Consider the following 22,387-nt stretch of genomic DNA (forward strand, 5'->3'; position numbering starts at 1 on the left):
TGGAACGTTGGATTGGTCCAAGTGGAACATTAAGAAACTGGAAGGCCTCCTCTGGAGCCTACTGCAGGCAGGGTGTAGGGAGACAAGGAGACAATGCCCTTCAGTAAGATGCAACACAAACGGCTTGATAAAACTGAAATATGAAGGCTTACTTTAACAGTGCAAAATGAGTCTCACCAGAGCCCAACAATGGACAAGACAGCAGAGTTGACTGTCCTCACCTTCACTTGGGTCAGCCTACATATCAAGTAATTCACATTTCTATTCAAAACTCCTGTAAGTCATGAAGCTGAATCGATGAAGCCACTCTGTGCTAGCTAACCCCCATGTTTCGGACAGCATATTATTCTTACAGTATGGTTTGACGAGATAATTTGACTGTGTAACTAAATGCATTATCAGAAGCACCCAAATAAACATATTTTAGAATACTACTCTGAATTGTTCTTTCCACCCAAATCAGGCACTTGTCATGATTCATCCCATCTACTGAAGACAACTCCTACAATCAGAATGTATTCCCCAATCCAGATATTTTGTGGCGTCGATCCTTACAATCAAAGAATGTTGAGGACAGCTTACTCCTACTACATTCCATATCCTTTGTTCTAATATCCAATTATAACGTTCTCCATGAAACCTGGCCTCTGCATTGACGGCTTATTGCACTGAAGGAATTCATAACATAATTTGTCAGTTCCTTACTTAAAACCAGAAACCCCCCAATGGTCGACAGTGCTAGACAGTGCTATTGCTGAAAGTGAATGTAAAACAAAAATCAATCACATAAATAGCAGGTGAAATAAAAACATAAAGGGAAATTGAAATATAAAAAGCTGTACTACATTGAGGTCTGTATAGTAATGTAAGGAGGTCCATTATGTGGGTTGATATACTAACAGTACTCTAGTCTACATGTAGCTAACCAGTCTTGGCAGGCATCAAGTGCCAGACAATCCCTTCAAACAATGGCTGTATGTGGCTGTACTCAAGACAAATATATCTAATATATATATATATATATCTTTTTTTCAATGTTGATATTGATAAGAGAGAGCAGCAATTCAAGAATCTCAAACTGTCTGATGCTATGACTGCAGTTAAGTCACCGTTGGCTTAAAGGGAGAGTACTGTCGAGTAACTGGTAATAGAGCTGCTCGCCGTGTGAGAATGGGCAAAGCTGTGAGTTCCCTAGCACGCTCTCAACAAACAGGCATCGCCATGACAATCAGATACTTATAGGGAACATGAAAAACGCATGTCAAGACGAGCTGATGGGAACATATAAAAGGACAATTTAAATGATGAAACACCACGGGCAGGCAAGTCAGCAGGGAAGATGTGCCCTGCTCTTCAACCCTAACGTACACCTGCTATGCCCTGCTCCCTCACGCACCAACATCATTTTCAGTTCCCTGTTTCTCCTCTACACTCTGCTGTTAAAGTTAAACAAAACAAAAAAAAAAATTGAAAAGTTGAGCTGCTGTTAAAACTGTAAGGCGAGGAGAAAATGACTGGCAAGAATGAAGAGCGGTATCAAGAGACGCGTACAAATCCATGACGAATTAAAATACAGCAGAGCAAAAATGGGGGCGGGTGCTCTGAGACAATTGGCTGGTTCCATATTGCATAACGTGGCTGTAATCCCCTCTTGGTTGGTTGTTGATATCCGTAGCAACTTGGCATCTCCTTGTGTCAGCAACCAGGGCTGCTCCTGGCCCCAGGGAGCCATGAATGACTGCCCAAACAGAAGCCCACTAGGACACACAGGCTGACTGGGTGGGATGTTGTAGGGGGGCTCTCAGGCGAAGTACATGGTCCTCAGTGTGTCGTGGTGAATCTGAACAGCCTTGGCAAGCGCACTGGGGTCCCGGCCATTACTCTGCCCAGAGACATGACTGCCCTCCGCACTGAGAGTGAGAGAGAGAGAGAGAGAGAGAGAGAGAGATTGAGGGAAGAGAAAGGGATTGAAGAAAGAAAAAAAGAAAAGAAAAAAAACTTAAAAAAGGAACATTTCACAGATTGTCACCACAACACAATAAGCGGTCTTTTTGTCTAAAATAGCCAGGAAATTAAATTTAAAAACCATTAGAGCAAATAAGCAACAAAAAAAAAGGCTTTTATTGGACCATGACTTAACACAGTATGTCAGAATGATTAACTCCTACAACGTCCATAAAGCTTTGCACCGTAATTTAACAGCAAACACACAATGCCTGTGCTTTACACAGACACTAGTGTAGCAGGTAACATTGACTAAAACAGGACTGTCAACTGCGTATCGCACACGTCTCACGGACGTGGATTTCAGCAGTGCTGTTAACTCAACAGTTCTCTCCTCACCTGTCGTGTTCCTTGTCGACTAGATGGTAGCGGGCTCTGAAGGCCACCAGGTGGGCGTAGTAGGCAGGCGCCGGGATGGAGACGGAGCGGGTGCAGCGTACGTAGGTGTGGCACAGCTGGTAGGTGAGCAGCTGGAACTCGTCAGCAGTGAAGCAGTTGTCGTCCCAGAGGACGTGGTAGTGTGAAGGCCGGCTTGTACCCTGGAGGGGGGGGGGGGGGGGGGTGGAGGTTAGTTATGGAATGAAAAGAAGTAGCATCCATTCTTTTCATTTCATGAGATCAATGGGAAAAACAAACAAATCTCTTGCTGCATCCCAATGACTTATTATTTTCCCCATTATACTCCTCAAGTGTGGACTTGCGCACTTCTCTGCATGGATTCAAAAGCATACGAATGGTGCAAGAGCCCATGCTCACATCAATCAGATGTAACAGCAGCTGGTGAGAGCGGGAACAAGTCCCCTTGTTCAAAATGACCGGATATTTTTTCAGAAAAATTGAATGCCAGAATATTGCAATGCAATGGAATCGGTGAGTAATCCCTACTACTCTACACTAACTGTGTAGTAGTGGGGATTACTCACCAAATCCATTGCATTGCAATATTTTGGAATTACATTTTTCGGAATAAATGTCCGGTAACTTTTTTGGGAACATTGACATTTATTAAAAGTCTGAACATTTGGTCAATTTGCCGACTTGTTCCCGCTTGCAGTCACATATGCTTTTACATTTGTGTGTGCCAGGACACAAGGGCACACTTCAGGGTAACAGGTAAAGAACTGGGACGCAGCACATCTGGCCTTGGTCCTGAAACGCACCTGTATTCCAGCGTGACTGCAGAGGTAAAAGTCAAACTCGTAGGGGTGGGTGATGTCTGTGTCCACGGTGGTGCCAGCAGGAATGTTTCCGCTCCGCCCAACCTGACAGACAGACACCGACATACCATGAGCAGGGATGACAACTGAACACTCCATGTACAATACCTCCAGGCACTCCAGAAGACATTTTTACATTTAGAACCGGAAAAACAAGACGTAACTGAACAAACAAGAAACCCTGGCAGAAGTCAAAAGAGGGATGCTGTCAGGACTGCAGAGTCACTACCTATCTTCGGCCCATCTCTTCAGGCTACATCTTAACTGTGCCTCCTAAAGGCCTCTTCATCCCCACTACCCCCCTGTACAGTTTCTCTACTGTAAATAAATGAATAGCCCCAAAACTGACGCCTAGCTTGAACTATAGGGCTAGTTAGCTACTTGACAACCAAAACCAAACTGCTCCATAAACCATGGGCTTGCCAGCTACGAGTAAGGTTAATAGTAGCTAAATCATACACAATGAATGCGTTTGTGTGCGGGCTAGTCAGTAGTTTTGCATTAAAACACTTTTCCAACTGACACTTAAGGCTGACTCGTTCCCATAGCAACACAGCTCTTAAGTCAAGCTTAGCCAGGGGGGAAGGTGGCAAACTTTCTAACCTCAAAATAAGTCTGTCTTAATTTTTATGCAACAGGCAGTCTTAATTAGACTGGTCTAACCTGAGAATATAAAACTAGTCTAAGGTTTAGACCAGTCTTAATCTATGTTTATGCAACTGGCTCCTGGTCCTAGCAGAGATTTATTTTTCTTATGATGACTGATGGATAGATGATTCACTTACTTAGACAAATGTATTTGTTGTAAGTCGCTTTGGATAAAGGCATCTGCTAAATGCCAAAAATGTAAATGTCAATGTATCCATAGTGCCACTCACCCTCTCGTTGCGGTCGGCACAGAAGAGGCGAGTGTGGTGGCGTTTCTGCACCACGATGTAGGTAATACCTGGCTGGTAGTCCTTCTCTAGGCCGATACAGGCCTCCCGGATGGCCAACAGCTCATAGTACAGCACCTGCACACATACAGCAACAATCGGCACATCAGCAAGACAAGGAACTCAAAGTAGCCATGTACATTGGTCCTCTCTGGCTCTGTTGGTAGAGCAAGGTGCTAACAACGCTTGGGTTGTGGGTTTGATTCCTGCTGGGACCATATACTGAAAAATGTATGCACTTTAGATTAAAGTGTCAGCTAAATGGCATATATTATATTCCATATTATTATTACATTAAATTTACATGATCAATCTCACCAGAGGGTTTAACAACAAGGTGTTTTAACAAACAAACTGACCTGTCTGAACTGCCCCTCTGACACCCCGTCCCTGTAGAAGATGATTCTGGTGGGTTTGTAGCGGGTGGACTTGTAGAACTGGATCAGGAGCTCCCGCACCATGGAGGCCAGGTCCTGAATCACCTCCTGTCTGGGCCGCTGGACCCGCACCGTGGCGCAGTACCTGCTGGGGTGGGCATCCATGCTGCCCACCACCTGAAGAGAGAGGGAGGGAGGAGAAGAGAGGGGAAAGAGAGGGAAGAAAGGCAGAGTGTGAGTGAGCAGAGAAAGAGAGAATTTGAGAAAGTAATAATGACTAAATAGAGAAAGCAAAGTCCAGACGAAGAGAAGCTGAGATGTACCGCTGCAATGGATGGCTTCTTTCCATCTCCTGCTGGAGGGTGTGTGACGTCAGCCCCCAAGAAAATCACAGGCTGCTGGAACACAGACGGACTGGGGGGTGGGGAGGGGTGTAAAGTGAGAGAAAAACATCAGATACATGCCTCATACAATGATGTTTTCTTACGACCGTGACCATGTACTTCTTTCACTCTATAATACTATTTCTTCCACCACCGTCACCACCACCACTACTACTACTACTACTAGTGCTAGTACTAGTACTAGTAACTACTAATAGTTACCGTTGGTGTGGCACCAGGATGTTGTTGATGCCCCCCAGTTTGACATTGATCTTCAGGCAGAGGTTAGAGAGGGTCTGGGGGGAGGTCTTCACCACGTTCTTCACCTGAACACACTGGGTGGCCATACCAAGGAGAGTGTCTCCCACCCGCTTCACTTCAGCTGTGGGGACATCATATGGGAGTCATAAGGATCTATAGTTGCTGCTAAAATGTATGTGTGCATCCACACCCACAGTATATTCGCCAAGTAAATAAAGTAAATGTAAATAAAAACTCAAATCAATGCATTTTTAAATATGATTTGTGAATCATAATGTAAACATCCATCAATCGGATGGTATTAAACAGTACCGTAGACGGGGGTCTTTCCAGGCAGGATGACGATGATGAGCTGCAGCCCGGCGTAGGTGTTCTTCAGGTGTCTGAACATGGGCTCCACGCTGTCTGCTCCCTGGGCGTACTTACAGAAACACGGCTGGCCCTGGATGGGCATCCCAGCATCCTTGGAGATCTTACGCAGCTGGTCTGTAAAACCCCTGGAGAGACGGAGGATGAGAGAGAAAGAGGAAGGCGGCGGAGGCGGGTGAGAAAGAGGATGAGGAGCCCAGAGAGATATACACCAACAAGACGTATAGAGACAGAACATCCGCAAATTAAAGTTGACAACTGATCGGAGAGTTAAGATTCTCAGAATAGGACACAGTGGGCTGATTTTATGGACGCAGATTAAGACAAAAAAGCTTAATGAAAATTTTCCTTCGCAAGTGTGATTTAATCCGGGACTAGGCTTAAGCCTCGTCTGTGAAACCGTCCCTATGAGTGTGAGACACACAAAGCACAGCACTCACTTAAGGATCTCCTCACGACACTGCCTCTGTGTGGCAAAGCAGGCGATGGCCCACATCTTGATCTCCACGCCTGTGTGGAACTGCTTCCCCCTCATGTCCCACACGCCGTGGCTGGGCGTGGCCACAGTACGGTTCTGCAACGACAGCGCAGGAGTGATCTGCTGGGGCTGGTGGTCACACACAAACAGTACAGTACACACAAACAGTACAGTACATACAGACACATAGGGACAGTACAGTACATACAGACACATAGGGACAAACAGTACAGTACATACAGACACACACAAACAGTACAGTACATACACAGACACATAGGGACAGTACAGTACATACACAGACACATAGAAACAGAGACTCGGTTTGTATCAAGAGAAGAACAGGGTTGATATACAGACTGCTTCATACACTTTGAATTTGACTGATTTGCCATCATTAGCTAGTGGTGCTATCATTTTACACACAATGTACAAAAACACTGATGGCTTGCCGCAAAGCACCTTCCTAAAAGCTTGAGATGTTCTGAGATGCCGCTCGTCAAGGTAACTCACAAGAGGACAGACTGGAATGCACACAAGCCAGACAAACAGTCTCAAAAAACTGTCAACGGACAGGTATGCATAAGGGACATGAAGACAAACACAGACCTAGTGATAAAATACACGTTGTTGTGGCCTCCAGGCTTAGAACATTACATTCTCAAGATGGGACAGTAGGGGTGTAACGGATCACGGATAATCCGTGATCCGTACGGATCGCCCCCCACGGTACGGCACGCATGTGTACCGCGGATCAATTGCAAAATTTTAACAAGTAATAATATTACTTAATATTAGTTAATATCTCTTGTAAATCACAATGTAGAGTTGCCATGAAAAGATAGACGCGACAGTTGTTTTACTCTAAAGTAGGGATGCTCCGATTTATCGGCCACCAATTTAAATCGGCCGATTTCACTCCAAATGACTCGATCGGTGATCGGCAAAAATGGCCGATCGCAAAAAACGATCTTCTTTTTCTTTTTTTTTTCCCCTGGGGAAGACAGATAACTGAACAGAAAACATAGGAGGACGTAACAGTATGTAAACCATGAAGGCCACGTTTATGATGTCTTTTATACAGCCATATCGACTGACTTGGGCTTCAGGCCCTAACTGGGTGATAGGCCAGACTTTTACTATGCCATAAAAATGGGTCTGCGTTTGCTTGGTGCCTAATGGATCAAAACTTTTGTCTAAAAAGCAAAAAATATGTAGGCTATCCAGTCAGTAGGCCTACAGTTATGTATTTTTTTTTAAATCGGTATCGGTATCGGTTGATCTTGAGGAAAAAAATCGGTGATCGGTATCGGCCCCAAAAATCCAGATCGGAGCATCCCTACTCTAAAGCGCAATGATAGGTTGATAATGCGAAGAAAAAAAAGAATCCGTTGTTTACTCACTACACATGAAACTGGAAATCCACAACAACAAGGCTGCGTTCGTAAATTCGCTCTGGAATCTCATCAGCGTTCAAGGAACGCCTCTTGTCCAATCAAATTACTTGGTCCCTTTATGACGTCGGACCCAGTGTGCGCTCCGGCGCTCTCAAAGGGAATTTACGAACGCGGCCCAAATGCATCATGGCGAGCTCGTTACGTTGTTCGGAGGAGAAGAACTCGAAATGCCTCCCTCGTCATTTAAATCCCATGTATGGGACACTTTGGCTTCTCTGTCAATTATGACGGGAGGCACGAAAAAGGTACCTCGACAACTTCTGATAATGTAGGCATTTTTTTCATACCATGTTCAAAGGAAGGGTTCACTTTATTACTTAGTTAAAAGCAGTGGTGTAGTCTACGTGTTACACAGGACTACGCCGTATACCCACTAGGAAAGGCCAAGGATTTCCATATACCCACTTAAAAATGTGTGAGGATACGTAACAGCGTTTTGTGACAGAACTTTCACTTTCATTCATAAAATTCACCCCGTCTGTGTTACGAAGCACTTGACTTTTGGACCATTGAGACTGACTATAGCGTCATATACCATCAACTGGGGGAGATGCGACATGAAATATGTCAAAATGCAGCACTGTCATGGACAGATCAGCCGTATATAATAATGTAATGTTAGATATATAACGTTAGACAGGGAGTGCATATTTATTTTTATGGCGTTCCTAAATGAACGATATGAGGCTGGGAGGGAAAAATCACAGTATACCCACTAGAAAAAACTAGACTACACCACTGGTTAAAAGTGGCATAACACATGTTTATTCGTCTGCTTTAAAGAGCCCAGTGATTCACTGCTGCAACCAGGCGCCTCCCTCTCTCATATCATTTAAGTTGAATGTGTATTTCAGTATTTGTGCATTTCAGTATATGTATATGTAATGTTTGAGTGTAGAATATTCATTCATTCAAACCTTTATTTAAACTCGTAAGTTACTGAGGTTGCCCTCATTTACAGCAGCAACGAGTGATATGCTATATATTATATTATATATATTATAAAACTGGTAATATATATATTACCAGTTTTGACATCTTGAATGTTGTTGGTTTTTTTCACATAATAAAAATTGTGTTTTTACAGAATTCAAGAAAAAAAATCAGTTTTTATAAAAAATAAAACTGTTTTGTGTTGATCCGAAAAATGATCCGATCCGTGACTCAAAAACCGTGACACGATCCGATCCGTGAGTTAGGTGATCCGTTACACCCCTATGGGACAGTAGTACAAATCTGTGAACTCAAGGACTCCTTCCTACCTTAATTATTATGCAGCTTCTAAAGCATTCTCCCAACAACACACAGTTACAATACAACTACTGCAGATACAAACACTTGCACTCCAGCAAAGCCACACAAGCAAAGGAGGAGAGGAGAGAGAGGGAGGGAAGAGGGGTGATGGTGAGAAAAGAAGAAAGAAAGAGGATGGGTGGTGATGATAGTGGTGGAGCGTAACAAAGTGATTGAATATGAGAGAGAATGGAGAGGCTAAGTCACACACAGGCGAATAAAGCATGATTTAAGGTAGGTAGGTGGCAGGTACCATGAAGTGTTCAGAGCTCGCTCTGCCACCATATTGCAACCCGGGGGCAGGCAACACGCGGCCCGTGACCTGAGCCATCTCATCTCGCACACGGAACTGGAACTCATGGACGAACGGGTCAGCCTCGTAGTTTGCACTACGCACCTACGACAGTTGGGAAACAAGTCATTAAAATGCAACAGATGATTTTTTGGGGGCACGAAAATATATAAACTCAGATAAGTTATACATCTTCCGAGCCACCGGGGGAGCTACAGTCCTTACCAGCCTGCTGATCTCCTCCTGCCTGTCTGGGGCAGAGCGTGCGGTGGCTTTGATCATGGTGGACGTCTGGTTGTCTGTGAGTTTCTTAATACAGCGCTGGCCAACGACGATGTTGCACACCTGCACAGGTACACAGGAGAGTCATGCAGAACGCTCAGAGTAGAATGCTTAAACTGACATCTTGACCACAGTTGACACATTCTAATTCAACCCCTAGCCCCTCCTCCCTAGCCACTTCCTGCCAATCAGCGGATTGCATAGATGGAGCATTATGCCAAGACTTTCCCACAACCAATCAGAGGGCAAGATGATAATATTGCTTATACCTATCCAATCCTCTCAGATCTACACGATCCAATCTAGAGGGTAAGGGCTAGGGGTACATTTGGAATTCAGCCAGTGGTTGAGAGAGCTGAAGTATTGGGGCTCACCTCCAGGGGCAGGTAGGTGTGCTTCTGCTCCTGCCCCACCTGGAGGCAGGGGAGGTGGGGGTATTTCAGCTGCAGGCTGTACTTCTCTCTGAAGTACTGGGCCACCGTACGCTCCACCGTCTGACCGTTCTCAAGCTGCAGGGGGAACCTGGAGGTTCAGGGGAGAAACATGGAGGTTCAGGGAGAGAAACATGGAGGCGCAAGCTTGGTCCTGCTGCTTTATGTTTACTTATCTACTTATAGGAGCAATTGCCCAGAGAGACTAAGGGCCAATCCCAATTCACCCCTACCCCTTCGTTTTCACCCCTATGGCTTGATTTGCGCGTTCACGTTTAGGGGGAGGGCTGTCCCAATTCATATTTCATCGAGCCATGGCTTAATTTCGAGGGCTAACTATGACTTCGTTTCGAGCGATTCCAGGACCAGACTAGCTTCAAAGCCATAGGGGTACGCTACCCCTTGATTCCAGGATGCATTGCGAATCATCTACAGAAATCTTATGTCGCTCTATTAAATGCGGAAATGTCATTTTACTTTCTCTGTAATTACTTATTAATAAAGATTTGAAAAATTATGATAACCATCTTATTGTCTTAGTTTAATGTCATTACAATGCATTATAGACCTTTTATTTATAACAAGCATAACCCAAAAAAATCGCTTTTATGTCGGTGCTGTGTCTAACGTTACAGTAGCTGCATGACAGTCGAGCATTTCAGAGATGTACAATCATAAATCAATTATTACCTGTGGCGTTTGACAGCGGATGATGGTACACATATGTAAAGTTATCTGTCAAACGTTCGGCTGACTTGTACATGATGCACATTTTTACCTATTTCCATGTAGCAGCACCCGCAATCTAATCTGAGCAGTTGTTATTATGTAATATTATTAATGGGTTGTATCATTCATTTAAATGCATTATAGACCTTTTCTTTATAACAAGCACAACAACAAAACGTTATTATGCCGATGTACTGTGTGTCTAACATTACAGGCTGCATGACAGTCGAGCATTTCAGAGATGTACAATCATAAATCAATCCTGTGGTGTTTGATAGCGGATGATGGTACACATATGTAAAGTTATCTATCAAACGTTAGTTTAATGTCATTACAATGCATTATAGACCTTTTCTTTATAACAAGCATAACAAAAAAATCGCTGTTATGCCTGATCACTTCCATTAGACTACCGGAGCCCTCATTCACTCGTTCCTCTGCCCCGGCAACTGACCCATAGAAATGTGCGCGATTAACATTTCAGAGATGTACTCTCATGAAATAAATTGTGGTGTTTGACAGCGGATGATGGTAGACATATTTAATGTAAAGTTATCTATCTAAAGTTTTCTATCCACAGGCTGATATGTGCATGATAGGCGCGAATTCTCCCCCCCCCTTGGTGGTATAAATTGAATTGCGGCATACCAAAACAACTCGCAATCTAATCCAAGCAGTTGATATTATGTAATATTATTGATGGATGTGACATTTTTGATGGAGGGCAGTGAGCGGGAGACTCATCAAGGACATGTAGTTAATTAATGCAGTGGACAGCGGCTGTTTCTCCAGCGTTCTTGTCACTTCGGAACGTCATAAAATTAAATATGTAAGTCCTGCATTTTTCCATGTTTCCCATTGATGGTATATGACGCCGTAAATTTAACTTAAGTTCAGCCGCGAAGTTGTTGTACTGTTGTCCTAAATCAGTGCAGACTGGCAGGGTAGGAGCAGTGGAGCACAGGTTTCATACAGGTTAGAGCGCCGTTATTCTGTCATGGTCTGATAATGAAGCATTGTTCTTTTTTATTTGATGACTTGTTTGATCGATTGATAGCGTAAAAGTGAAGTTGTGAATGAGTCGCGAGCGTCAATGCTTCAATGCGTCAATGCTTTTCTACAATACTCCTGATGACGTATCAGTCTTGAAGGGTTGTCCCTCTTCCATGATTTCTCAGGTGTGTTGATAATAAACGAAAAAAGATGCTTATAGCACACGCAACAGAAATAAACACAGCTGAAGAAGGCATTGCGAGATGTGAGAATCCGCCGGCAACATAACGCGTCACCCGTACCGCGTCTATTTAAACCACTGTTGATGACGTAGCCGCCGTGAAGGGCCGTCCCAATTCATAGGGGTAGATTTCAAGGGGTATGGCTTGTGGCTCTGTTCGAAGGCCTTGGCTTCGAATCGAGTCACACTCGAAAACGAGCCATAGATGTAGAAAAGGGAATCGGGATTGGCCCTAAGCCTGGCCCTGCTTTTCAGTCCAGGGCTAGGTTTAATTATGTTCTGGAAGACCGGCCTCTTAATATTGAAACACTTTTCAGCCAGTTTCACAAACAAGGCTTAAGCCTAAACCTAGACTAAAAAGTATCTTCAATGGAGATTTCACATTGAAAGTGTGATTTAGTCCAGGACTAGTCTTAAGCCTTGTCTGTGAAACCGTCTTTCAGTCATTTTTGATAGATATTTCTGAACCTCAGTCACAGTGGAGACGCACATGTCACTCTCTGACCCCGGTAGGAACTTACGTCTGGTGGCTGGCAGGTCGGCGTGTCACGTTGCACACCCGGTACTTCCTCCTCATGGTTCCACAGTGGGTCACCTCCACCTTCAGACCTAAGCACAGGACATGGAAGACATCAATCAGATTGTGTTTGTCACGTACATTCCATACAGCCGTAATTTACAGTGAAATGCATTGGGATCTTGCTCCTCCTTCAATGAAAAAACAGTCAGCAAACATCGGACAAACAAATCAACAGTAGGAGTAATACTTTTAAAAGTGACAATAGAAGATAAGTGAAAAGAGTACTAGTGCAAATAATGTGCAATAATGTGTGATGTCAAGGGGAGGGGGGGGGATAAGAATGGAAGTAAACATTTAGTACTCTACGGGACGGTTTCACAGACAAGGCTTAAGCCTAGTCCTGGACTAAATCACACTTTCAATGTAAAATCTCCATTGAAGATGCTTTTTAGTCCAGGATTAGGCTTAAGCCTTGTCTGTGAAACCGGCCCTACTACTATTAAACTATAGTTTAGTACTCTATTCTCTACCACTAAACTATAGTTTGGTACTCTATTCTCTAGTAGTCCATTTGCTACTATTGAGTAGATATTTCTCAAGGGTTCCAATAGCCAGTTCAGTAATACTGATAGAACAGTGAACTTACTACAGTGCCACCATAACAAACCTAGAAATAGACAAAACATGATCCCTGTTAGCATTCCTGCCGTTGCCGCAGTGACACCATCGTACCTTTGATCTCTTTGGTGAACTTGACCCTGTGGGAGTCGGTGAGGGGGCGGGGCTGTTCGTCGATGTTGTGTATGTCCAGGACCTCACACATGAACTGGATTACCGGCTGGGCCTTGTAGAACGCCGTAGCTGACACTAGAAGTGAAATAAAATCAGTTAAAAAAAAGGGTGAAGTTCGATAAAAGAGCAGAATGCCAAATTGTAGTTTATGACCAATCTGTGATGGTTAAAATTCTATATATAATCACGGTTCGGAGCAACCGGAGAACGCTTTCACTTTCGCTTTTAACAACGTCATTGGCGATCAAAGACTGTTACTCTATCACTACTAGGGGTGTAACGGATCACCTAACTCACGGATCGGATCGTGTCACGGTTTTTGAGTCACGGATCGGATCATTTTTCGGATCAACACAAAACATCAAAATAAAAATAAAAAGCTTTTTCCTCGAATTCTGTAAAAACACCCCTTTTACTGTGTAAAACCCAACAACATTCAAGATGTCAAAACTGGTATATATATATATATATATATATATATATATATATATGTGTGTATATATATATGTGTGGTGGCCTGTGAAAACCCGTCGGATGTCGCTGGCGTTCGTTTGTGGCAAAGAGCAAAAATAGATGGAAATGTCCTATTTCGGCGATTTTAATATTATGTGGTATTCTAGTACTTTGAACTCCATACTACATTATGGTGAATAAACATTTTAAGAAAACAAAAGGGAAAGTACTTATTTTTATGTTTTTGTGGTGGGTAGTTTGCTAGCGAAACAACGTCACGTTGAACGTGTCTCATTCTCAGTTAAGCAACGCACGCACACATGAGCGAAAGGAGAGACGATACTTCCACCTGTGTTATTGCCAGTTTACTGATGCTCACAATAAGCATAAAGTAATACAATCTTAACTAGAAGACACACAAATGGATCTGTCCCTCGCATACCGACGAGGCGAGCAGACTAACACCGCATCACAAGCAGACAAATGAGACCGGCCGATCTGCATAGGCTCCTCCCCCGACCCGGAGGAGAAAGGGGTCGGGGGCAGCATTTCTCACCTTTCACTTTTTTTGACATGATACATTAAAATGCTCATAACTTTTTAAAATAAAGGGCTATCTCAGTCATTCACTTCTAATTTATGGAAATATAAAAAAATGAAAATGTCAAAATGCCACCATGTGAAGGGTTTTCCCAGGCCACCACACATATATAATATATATATATATATATACATACATAACATATTCTACACTCAAACATTAGGCTACATATTAAACAGAAACACACATTCAACTTAAATGATGCAGTAGGAAAGAGGGAGGAGGCACCTGGTTGCAGCAGTGAATCACTGGGCTCTTTAAAGCAGACAAATAAACATGTTTTATGCCACTTTTAACTAAATAATAAAGTGAAACCTTACTTTAAACATGGTATGAAAAAATTGGCTACATTATCAGAAGTTGTCAAGCTGCCTTTTTCGTGCCTCCCGTCAACACACCAGGGTGATGTCGCGGCAAATGTGTGGCCATGCTCGTACGACTTTCTCGTTGCATAACGCTTAAACACCGTAACTTTTTTATCGACAGAGAAGCCAAAGTGCTCCCATACATGGGATTTAAATGACGAGGGAGGCATTTCGAGTTCTTCTCTGTCGCCAACATTAGCAGCACTCGCCATGATACACTTGGGCTGCGTTCGTAAATTTGCTCTGAGAGCGCCGGAGAGCACACTGGGTCCGACGTCATAAAGGGACCAAGTAATTTGATTGGACAAGAGGCGTTCCATGAATGCTGATCAGATTCCAGAGCCATTTTTTTCATTATCAACTTATCATTGCGCTTTAGAGTAAAACAAAGCACGCAACTGTCGCGTCTATCTTTTCATGGCAACTCTACATTGTGATTTACAAGGGATATTAACTAATATTAAGTAATATTATTACTTGGTTACATTTTGCAATTGATCCGCGGTACACATGCGTGCCGAACCGTGGGGGGCGATCCGTTACACCCCTAATCACTACTAATGGTCCGTTTAATTTGCTCTGAAATGTTTACATAGTGGCGTAGCCAAGTCGACAAGGTGACGCAGTGCCTCTCACATTCTTTGGGGAGAACCCAAACTATACATACACACCCAAAAATATGTTATGGGCCGAGCTACAGATGCTACGTCATTGACTAACTGGAGACAAACTGCTCACCATCGATGTTGAGCATCATCTTCCACATGGCGGGCCTCACTGACTGGTGGAAGCCGAACCACACCTCACGGCCCCCCCCCAGGGGGTGGTCATAGCCCTCTGGGGAGGAGAAGAAGGAGCGGCCCACGGGGGTGTACCTGAGTAGAGGGAGATTACATTAGACTAGATTCAACTTTACTGTCATTGTACAAGTACTGGGACAACAAAAAGTTTAGGGAGTAAAGGGAGAAAGACTAGAATCACGTTTCCTTGAATTACTCCACTAATGATTTATGCAACACATAGGTTGGAAATATTTTGTCATGAGACTGTACCCTGGGAATCTAAAGGGTGGATGGATTGGATGCACTATACCCAGATCCTGACAGAATAGCACGGTGCACAGCGGCAGGTAAACCTTGAGGTTAGGGAGTCCGGTCAGTAACTGGAAGGTCGCTTGTTCGATGTCCTGTGTTGATGGGAGGGTGTGAGATGTGCCTACCACTGCCGTTGTGCCCTTCAGCAAAGCACATAACTACTCACCTCTCTGGGGATGTGCATATGTGTTGGTGATACGTATGTGTGCGTACGTTTCTGGGAGCGGTATGGGAAATAAAAAAAATAAAAAATAAAATGTCTGCTTCACCTGTGTAATATATATATAATAGCAATAGCTATTGATAGGAGCTCCAAACAGACACCCCTGGAGGGGAAAAAAAGTGAATCTATAAGTTATCCTAGCGCTGTCCAGTAGGGCAGTAGAGGACTCACTTCATGGAGGGTAGGTGTCGCAGGACCACATCCACAGCATGCACAGGGTTGGTGCTGACAGGCTTGTCCAGGTCCAGCGGTTCTGGGACACTGCGACCCGTCAGGACCTCATGCAGCATGTGCCAGCTGACCAGGGACACAAACTTGATGCTGACTTTGAAGGGACGGTCCTTACCCCCCTCACCTGGCAGAGTGACATCCAGATCCACCTAAGGAGAGACAGGAAGTTATAGCTTCGTGGGAAATACAGAATATCATAACTGACACTGACACACACAATACACCCATCACTGGCACACAGCACATCCCTTCTGACATATACAGTACATACTAATTCACACAAAGGGATATACCCTGGTTTAGCCCTGACTTGTAGTTGCCCAGACAGTCCCATATTCTGGAAATATGTCCAAAACACTTTGCAGACACGACAAAACAATTCTTTTTGTGATTGAATCGTGATTGAATTTTTGGGGAAAGTTCACATTACTACACTCTAATCCACTTTAGGATTGTGTTACCATGACAACAAAATGCAAAAGTGTATTACAGCTTGACAAAGTCAGAGGGATTCTGTCATAATATGAGTTGGATTGGAGTGTCTGCAAGGTCTTCTGGACATATTTCCTGAATGACCTGACCACCGGAAAAACTCCCAGATCTTAACATGACACTGGCAGCATTATCACAAAGTGTGCATGTGTGTCCTGTGCCTCTCACCCCTGCAGTGGCCACTGGTAGTGGGTTGGCCGTGTAGAGGCTCCTCTTCCCATCATAAACTGGCCTACGGTCACCAAAGATGGTCACTTTGAAGTGCTGCACCATGGAGTCCACCACCTCCCTAGGGTGCACCAGAGAGAGACACACAGCCTACATGACACAACACTCCAAAACAGATAACAGGTGAGAGAGAAAGTGAAATGGAGTATGTAGTAAGAATGATCCTATAAAAGAAGCTCGTTTCCACATTTCAGGCAGTGGTGTTGAGGGCTACCTGTTGACCCGGCGTGGGCACTTCTCTGGCTTGATGTCCACCTCATACAGGTAGACGTCCATCTTGGGGATCTCCACCTCGAAGCAGTTGGCCAGCAGCTTGATGGGCTTCCCCATGGTGCCATAGCCAGGCCGCCGAGGCACAGTGAACAGGGCCAGGGCCCCAACATCTCCTGCACACAGACGGAGGGGAGAGGAGAGGAGAGTTAGAAGGGCGTGTAATGATTGCAAGGTTGTCGGTTCGATCCCCGGCTGGCCACGTGTCGAGGTGTCCTTGGGCAAGACACTGAACCCCAAATTGCTCCCAACGAGCGGGCTGGCGCCTTGCATGGTAGCTTGCCGCCATTGGTGTGTGAATGGGTGAATGAGAAGCCATTGTAAAGTGCTTTGGAATACGCCGATATATAAGTGCAGTCCATTTACCAAGAGGCTTTTTGCACACAACAGGGCTGACCCAAAACCCTACTGTGCTGGCTTGGATATTTTCTTTGTAGCACTGTTACAGCAGTGTTTCCCCTACCATTGCCTTGGGGGGGCGGGCCACCCTCCCAACGGAACCCCCCGACCTCCCAAGAAAGAGGAATTATTACGGACGTAGACACCAAAAACATCTGACAAGCAGGCTAAAATATCCGCGTTTTTTAAACGCACCCAACCCGAATCTGGCGAGTGGCAAGCCCATAGGCTCGTTGGTAACGTTAGTCCGCCGTAGTCTCGCATAGCCAGACCTATCTCCACACTTCGCGCTGTGCCAGTGCTGGAGAATAATACAAGATTTTGCGCAAGTGTGCGCGCGAGACGCGAGAGTTTTTGCCGGCTGTGATGTCTGCAGATTGAAAGTAAGCAAGTTGAAACGTTAGCAAATATAATTGCTGAGTGTTCTGACAGAGAAAGTTGGTTAAAATTGGTCGTTATTATCGTGACTAGAAAGTGTTTGACTATAGTTCCATAGTGTAAATAGTGTCAAAGAACTAGCAAGCTAGCTAGCTCAGAGGTGATGAGATGAGCTAGTCTCCTTGCACACTTGCCAGCTAAAGAGCTAACTGGAGGCACTTTATTATTTTACTTAAAGTAGATATACTATCTTTCTTATTCTGCTAGAGTTGGGCTTCATGGTAATACCATAATGGCATATTTACAGTACATGGACAGTTGATTGAAGCATTGGAAATGTCTGTTTTTTTATAGTTGGACATACCTTATTTTTTTAGGTGAGAGTAGTAAAGTCAAAATGACATTATCTGCCCCGCGGTGGTGTAGCGGTCTACGCACTGGCCGCTAGTGCATGCTGCCCACCGGGGCCGGGGTTCGTATCCCGGCTCGCCAGATCCAGATATGGCCGAGGCACACGGGAAGCGGCATATTGGCCGGCCGCTTCCGAGGGCGGTATAGGAGTATTTCTGGACTAGGATCCGTCGCGCAACACCGCCCCCTGGGCGCCGGAATAACGGTACTGGGCTCGAGGAGCCAGTCAGCCTAGTCTGCCTGGCGGCCTCCTCTGGGACTGCCGGCCACGGGGTCGTGCGGCGGATCCTATGCAATAGGCAGGGGATAATTGGATGCTACGTTGGGTTAAATTGGCTACCAAATTGGGTGAAAAAGGGATAAAATCTGAAAAACAAATTTAAAAAAAAAAAAAGAAAAAAAAAAAAGACATTATCTGACTGCATTGCCCACAGCAATTCAATATTCAATTATAATTATGTTATAAATTGATATGGATCAATTTATGCCTCTTATTAGATTATAAATACTCTGGCTGTTTTGTTTACCTTTTGGTTGACAGCAAAAGGGAGAGAGGAGGATAGGGAGGGAGAGAAGGAGAGAGAGCAGGATGGTGTCGGCACACCAGAGAGAGAGAGAGAGAGCAAGAACCAGGTGAGAAAGTGGACAGGTAGTCAAGACCACATAAGTAAGTAACCTTGAGAACCGATGGTTCTGGAGCCTAATGGCCCATAGGGAAGGAGCCTATCTCCTGTTTCCGTAAGTGAGGCGGCTTAATGTACAAGTACTGTGTCTTATATGATAAGGTTGGCTGGACATCTCTCGCAGCCCGCCGAGATTATCACTGGTATCAATTCATATTTAAGGGGATTTCAGGCAAACTCCCCCCCTATATCACTTCCCTGTTGGACTGGAATGTTTCTTCCTATCAAACACGCTCCAGCGAGTGGTTGGTTTGTACGGTCCCTCAAATGTCTACTAAGCTGGGTAGGACAGCCTACGCTTATGATGCTGCTAATACTTGGAACTCTATTCAGAATTCTCTGAAACTGGTCACTCTCCCATCACTCAATGATTTTAAGAACTTGGTTTTTCCCCTCTGTGTCACTTCTTGTAACTGTTTTTAAATTATGTTGTACATTTCTTAGTAATGTTTTTTGTTTGTTTTATATTTTGGTTTAATTTCTATTCTGTTTATGACTTATATTGTTGGTTCTCTTTTATTCACTCGTTGCTACTGTAAATGAGGGCAACCTCAGTAACTTACGAGTTTAAATAAAGGTATGAATGAATGAAAAAACACCCCTGGACATGACGCTGGTATGAGGCAGGGTCTTACCCCCTGGGGGGGGGGGGGGGTCCATGCCACGGTCCATGCCACCCCCCCAAGGCAGCAAACCTAGGGGAAACACTGTACAGTAACCACGTGGTGAAAGCGTAACCACGCCAGCCAGTACAGTTCACAAGTGCTTTGTGTAACACACAGAATAGAGAGAGAGGTTATGGAGGAAGAGGCAGTCAGAGTGCAAATAGAGAGACAGGAAATGTCAAGATAGGAAGTGGTAGATACTGTAAGAAGGAAAGAGCAAAGTGGGAGGGGACTTGAGAAGGGGTTAGTAGGCCCCCGAAATGAGTGAGGAAAAAAAAGAGGTTAAAAGGAGAAACGTTTTTTTGTTCCATATTACAGTGAGAAGTAGGTGACGAAATAGAAAGGGGATGAGTATTATTACCCACCAATATGGCACATTGACACTGTAAAGGTTACAAACACTTTATGTGATGACATTTACCCTAGTCTGTTGCCATACCACGCCAATTTTCTACCAAAGCTCTTTCATGACCGCCTCCACAGAAACAAATCCGGCAACTCTGACACACAACCACAGCTATGAGTCAAACACTACCTACACTGACTGACACATACAGTACACACAGACAGAAATTGGCACCTCGCCAAAACAGTGGATTCTCAAAAAACATCTCCCAACACGTAACTCAAAAACTATGACACCAATTTGCTGTGTTTACAAATCAGAAAACTGGTGGTAACCACATAAAGAACTAATTCAAATGTTATGTTGCTCATAGACTTAGTCATAGAGGCCTACTCTTGAAAATATAAGAGAGACATTCTGAGACATATACATGGGTGAAGAGAAGGAAAATGTGAGGCAGCCAGAGCCGTAGCTCTCTCTGTCAGGGTGAGAGGCTGTAATGAGGTACAATCCGCCAGCTGCAGCAAGGTGCGAGCTACAGAGTGAGATTGTACTCTGATGTGTGCCCCCCCCAGTGACATTTTCTCCCATGTGTGTCGTCACCATGCCAACAGCACCCATGTGGCTGCTACTTCTCCATGGCAACGCAGACCGTACTGACAGGGAGGAGGAAAAACAGGTGTGTCCAGATTTATTTGAACTCCCATCACTGTTGTTTCGGTCTCCTGGACAGACAATTTGCCTGGACTAGGCTGATCGCTCTGCTCTGTACTGATTTCATGTGTGTGAGCAAGACTGGGCAGCTGTGGAGGTGTTGAAGAAGACAACTTGTTCCTTCTATATGTAGGCCTATAGTGGGTTGAAAGACTATCTACAGACCTCTAGTCTAGATATTAAATCACTTTGCTTGTACACACATCGTCATCCAAGATTACAGTTGTATTGAAAGTTGTATTGAGTCTAAACAGAAAAAAACAGATGCTGCTACTAATGGTGTCACTAAAGGAGAGGCAAAATGCAGCTGTGTCCTAGCTAGGCCTAGCTCCCTGCCTGCCATTCCTTAGAGGGAGGCTACGGCATAAAATGTTTTTGATTTAGCCAAAAACAGACCGTAAAAAAACAGCCATGAAACGTATGCCATTTTGTGCAGTCCCCCCCCCCCCCCAAAATACATTTCTCTAACAAAGCATAAGTAGAAGTAAATTGACTTTGTACGCCTGTCATGCTAAATTGATAGCTAATTAAGGGAGGCAAGAGTGTGCATTCAATAACTACCATATCCATGACACACACACACACACACACACACACACACACACACACACACACACCTTCTTGCGTTCTGCCTGCTCCTGTTGCCAGCCTCTCACTGGCTGGAGTTGCAGAGACACACCTGATGGTTTTGCCACCTGCCTCTGACAGGCGACAAAGAATGACGTCGACAAAAACGAGTGAGACTGGTTGTGGTTGTGGATTCACACATGGTGTTTGGTAAACCGTCCTTAGTAACAACGGCCAATCAAACATCCATTTACTGGGTAGGAGCTTGGCTGAAAGTGCGTTTATGTTTATAGACAAATCGGTAATGATAGCTGTATCTATAATATTGTTAAGACTTGGTTAGACATCATTGTGACTAGTATAATATTCCGTTGTAGTGCCTAGTTTCTATGATAAAACAGCAACACCAGCTTCAGCCGTAATATAATGGCTACAACTTAAATCTAAATAAAGCTAAAAAAAAACTTGTGAGATTGGTCAATATGTTGATACACTGAGAAGATTTGTACCTGAAGTTCCGATTTCCATTCATGAGGTCTCTGTCCGGATTCTCCCCGGCTCCCAATAGTCAAATCTCGGCGCAGGGTTATTCAGCGGTGTCGCTCCAGGGTTGGAGGCTTCCTAGCCAACGACTCAGTCCAGCCGACACCCCGGCTTCTGTCGCTGATGTGGAACCGGGCCGCTCGGGGGGGTCCGCTTAGCCGGAGCCCAGGTCCTCCCTTCCTCGGTCGCAGTTGACAACCGACACAAGTCGGACGACGTATCCCTTCCGTTCGTTTAGGGCTCGACTTGTTCCCAGCTGAAATCAGAAATATTTTCAAAGGCGATCAAGTCTCTGTAAAATGTTCGAGTCGGACGGTCGACAGCACTCGTCTGTGAAATGTCTCACTAACGTTAGCTTAGGCTAGTGAGTTAGCTATCTCAATCGTTCCACTTGGATAATTACCTGGATAATAAAACCGTTAAACGTTTGCCCTGCGGCCTTCGGACTGGTAATGTGGTATTTCTGCCGCTCTTTGGGTGTTGTTCTGCCGGCAAATCGGGGTTTCACCCGGTGATATCTTGGTTGCAACCGGTTTCAGCGTTCCTCTTGCGCCCTCTCCCTCCTCCTCCTCCAGTTAGGGAAATCCTACAGGAAATACCAACTTTAGAAAACGTCGTCACTTCCTAACATTTTGTTCATTTTGCTAAAGAATTGTATTTTGGCTTTATC

General features: G+C 44.5%; 1 protein-coding gene across 2 annotated transcripts; it reads right to left on the reverse strand.

Moving 5' to 3' along the window:
* Positions 1 to 22,240, reverse strand: ago3b (argonaute RISC catalytic component 3b). 2 transcript variants are annotated; one of them, XM_080530772.1, is made up of 20 exons: positions 22,121 to 22,240; positions 21,684 to 21,973; positions 16,956 to 17,127; positions 16,682 to 16,802; positions 15,962 to 16,170; positions 15,212 to 15,348; positions 12,995 to 13,129; positions 12,264 to 12,351; positions 9,723 to 9,870; positions 9,292 to 9,411; positions 9,028 to 9,171; positions 5,987 to 6,120; positions 5,490 to 5,674; positions 5,139 to 5,298; positions 4,857 to 4,947; positions 4,516 to 4,710; positions 4,100 to 4,234; positions 3,165 to 3,266; positions 2,344 to 2,543; positions 1 to 1,910 (listed from the first exon to the last, which is right to left on the reverse strand). In XM_080530772.1, exons 2-20 carry the CDS (start codon positions 21,700 to 21,702, stop codon positions 1,802 to 1,804), a joined length of 2,604 nt encoding a protein of 867 aa, XP_080386898.1. In that variant the 5' UTR covers positions 21,703 to 21,973; positions 22,121 to 22,240; the 3' UTR covers positions 1 to 1,801. The 2 variants fall into 2 exon arrangements, with proteins under 2 accessions (XP_080386898.1, XP_080386897.1); XM_080530771.1 differs by having other exon boundaries at positions 5,987 to 6,153.
* Positions 22,241 to 22,387: the final 147 nt, after the last annotated feature.

This window comes from Nansenia antarctica (assembly GCF_963989245.1).
Source record: "Nansenia antarctica genome assembly, chromosome: 5".
In the NCBI taxonomy this organism is placed as follows: domain Eukaryota; kingdom Metazoa; phylum Chordata; class Actinopteri; order Argentiniformes; family Microstomatidae; genus Nansenia; species Nansenia antarctica.

Excerpts from the sequence above, each read along its gene's own strand:
- ago3b (XM_080530771.1), bottom strand. Across the intron at positions 16,171-16,681 it reads TACCAGTGGCCACTGCAGGG|GTGGATCTGGATGTCACTCT; the intron begins GTGAGAGGCACA and ends GTCTCTCCTTAG. Across the intron at positions 9,871-12,263 it reads CGACCTGCCAGCCACCAGAC|GTTCCCCCTGCAGCTTGAGA; the intron begins GTAAGTTCCTAC and ends CTGAACCTCCAG.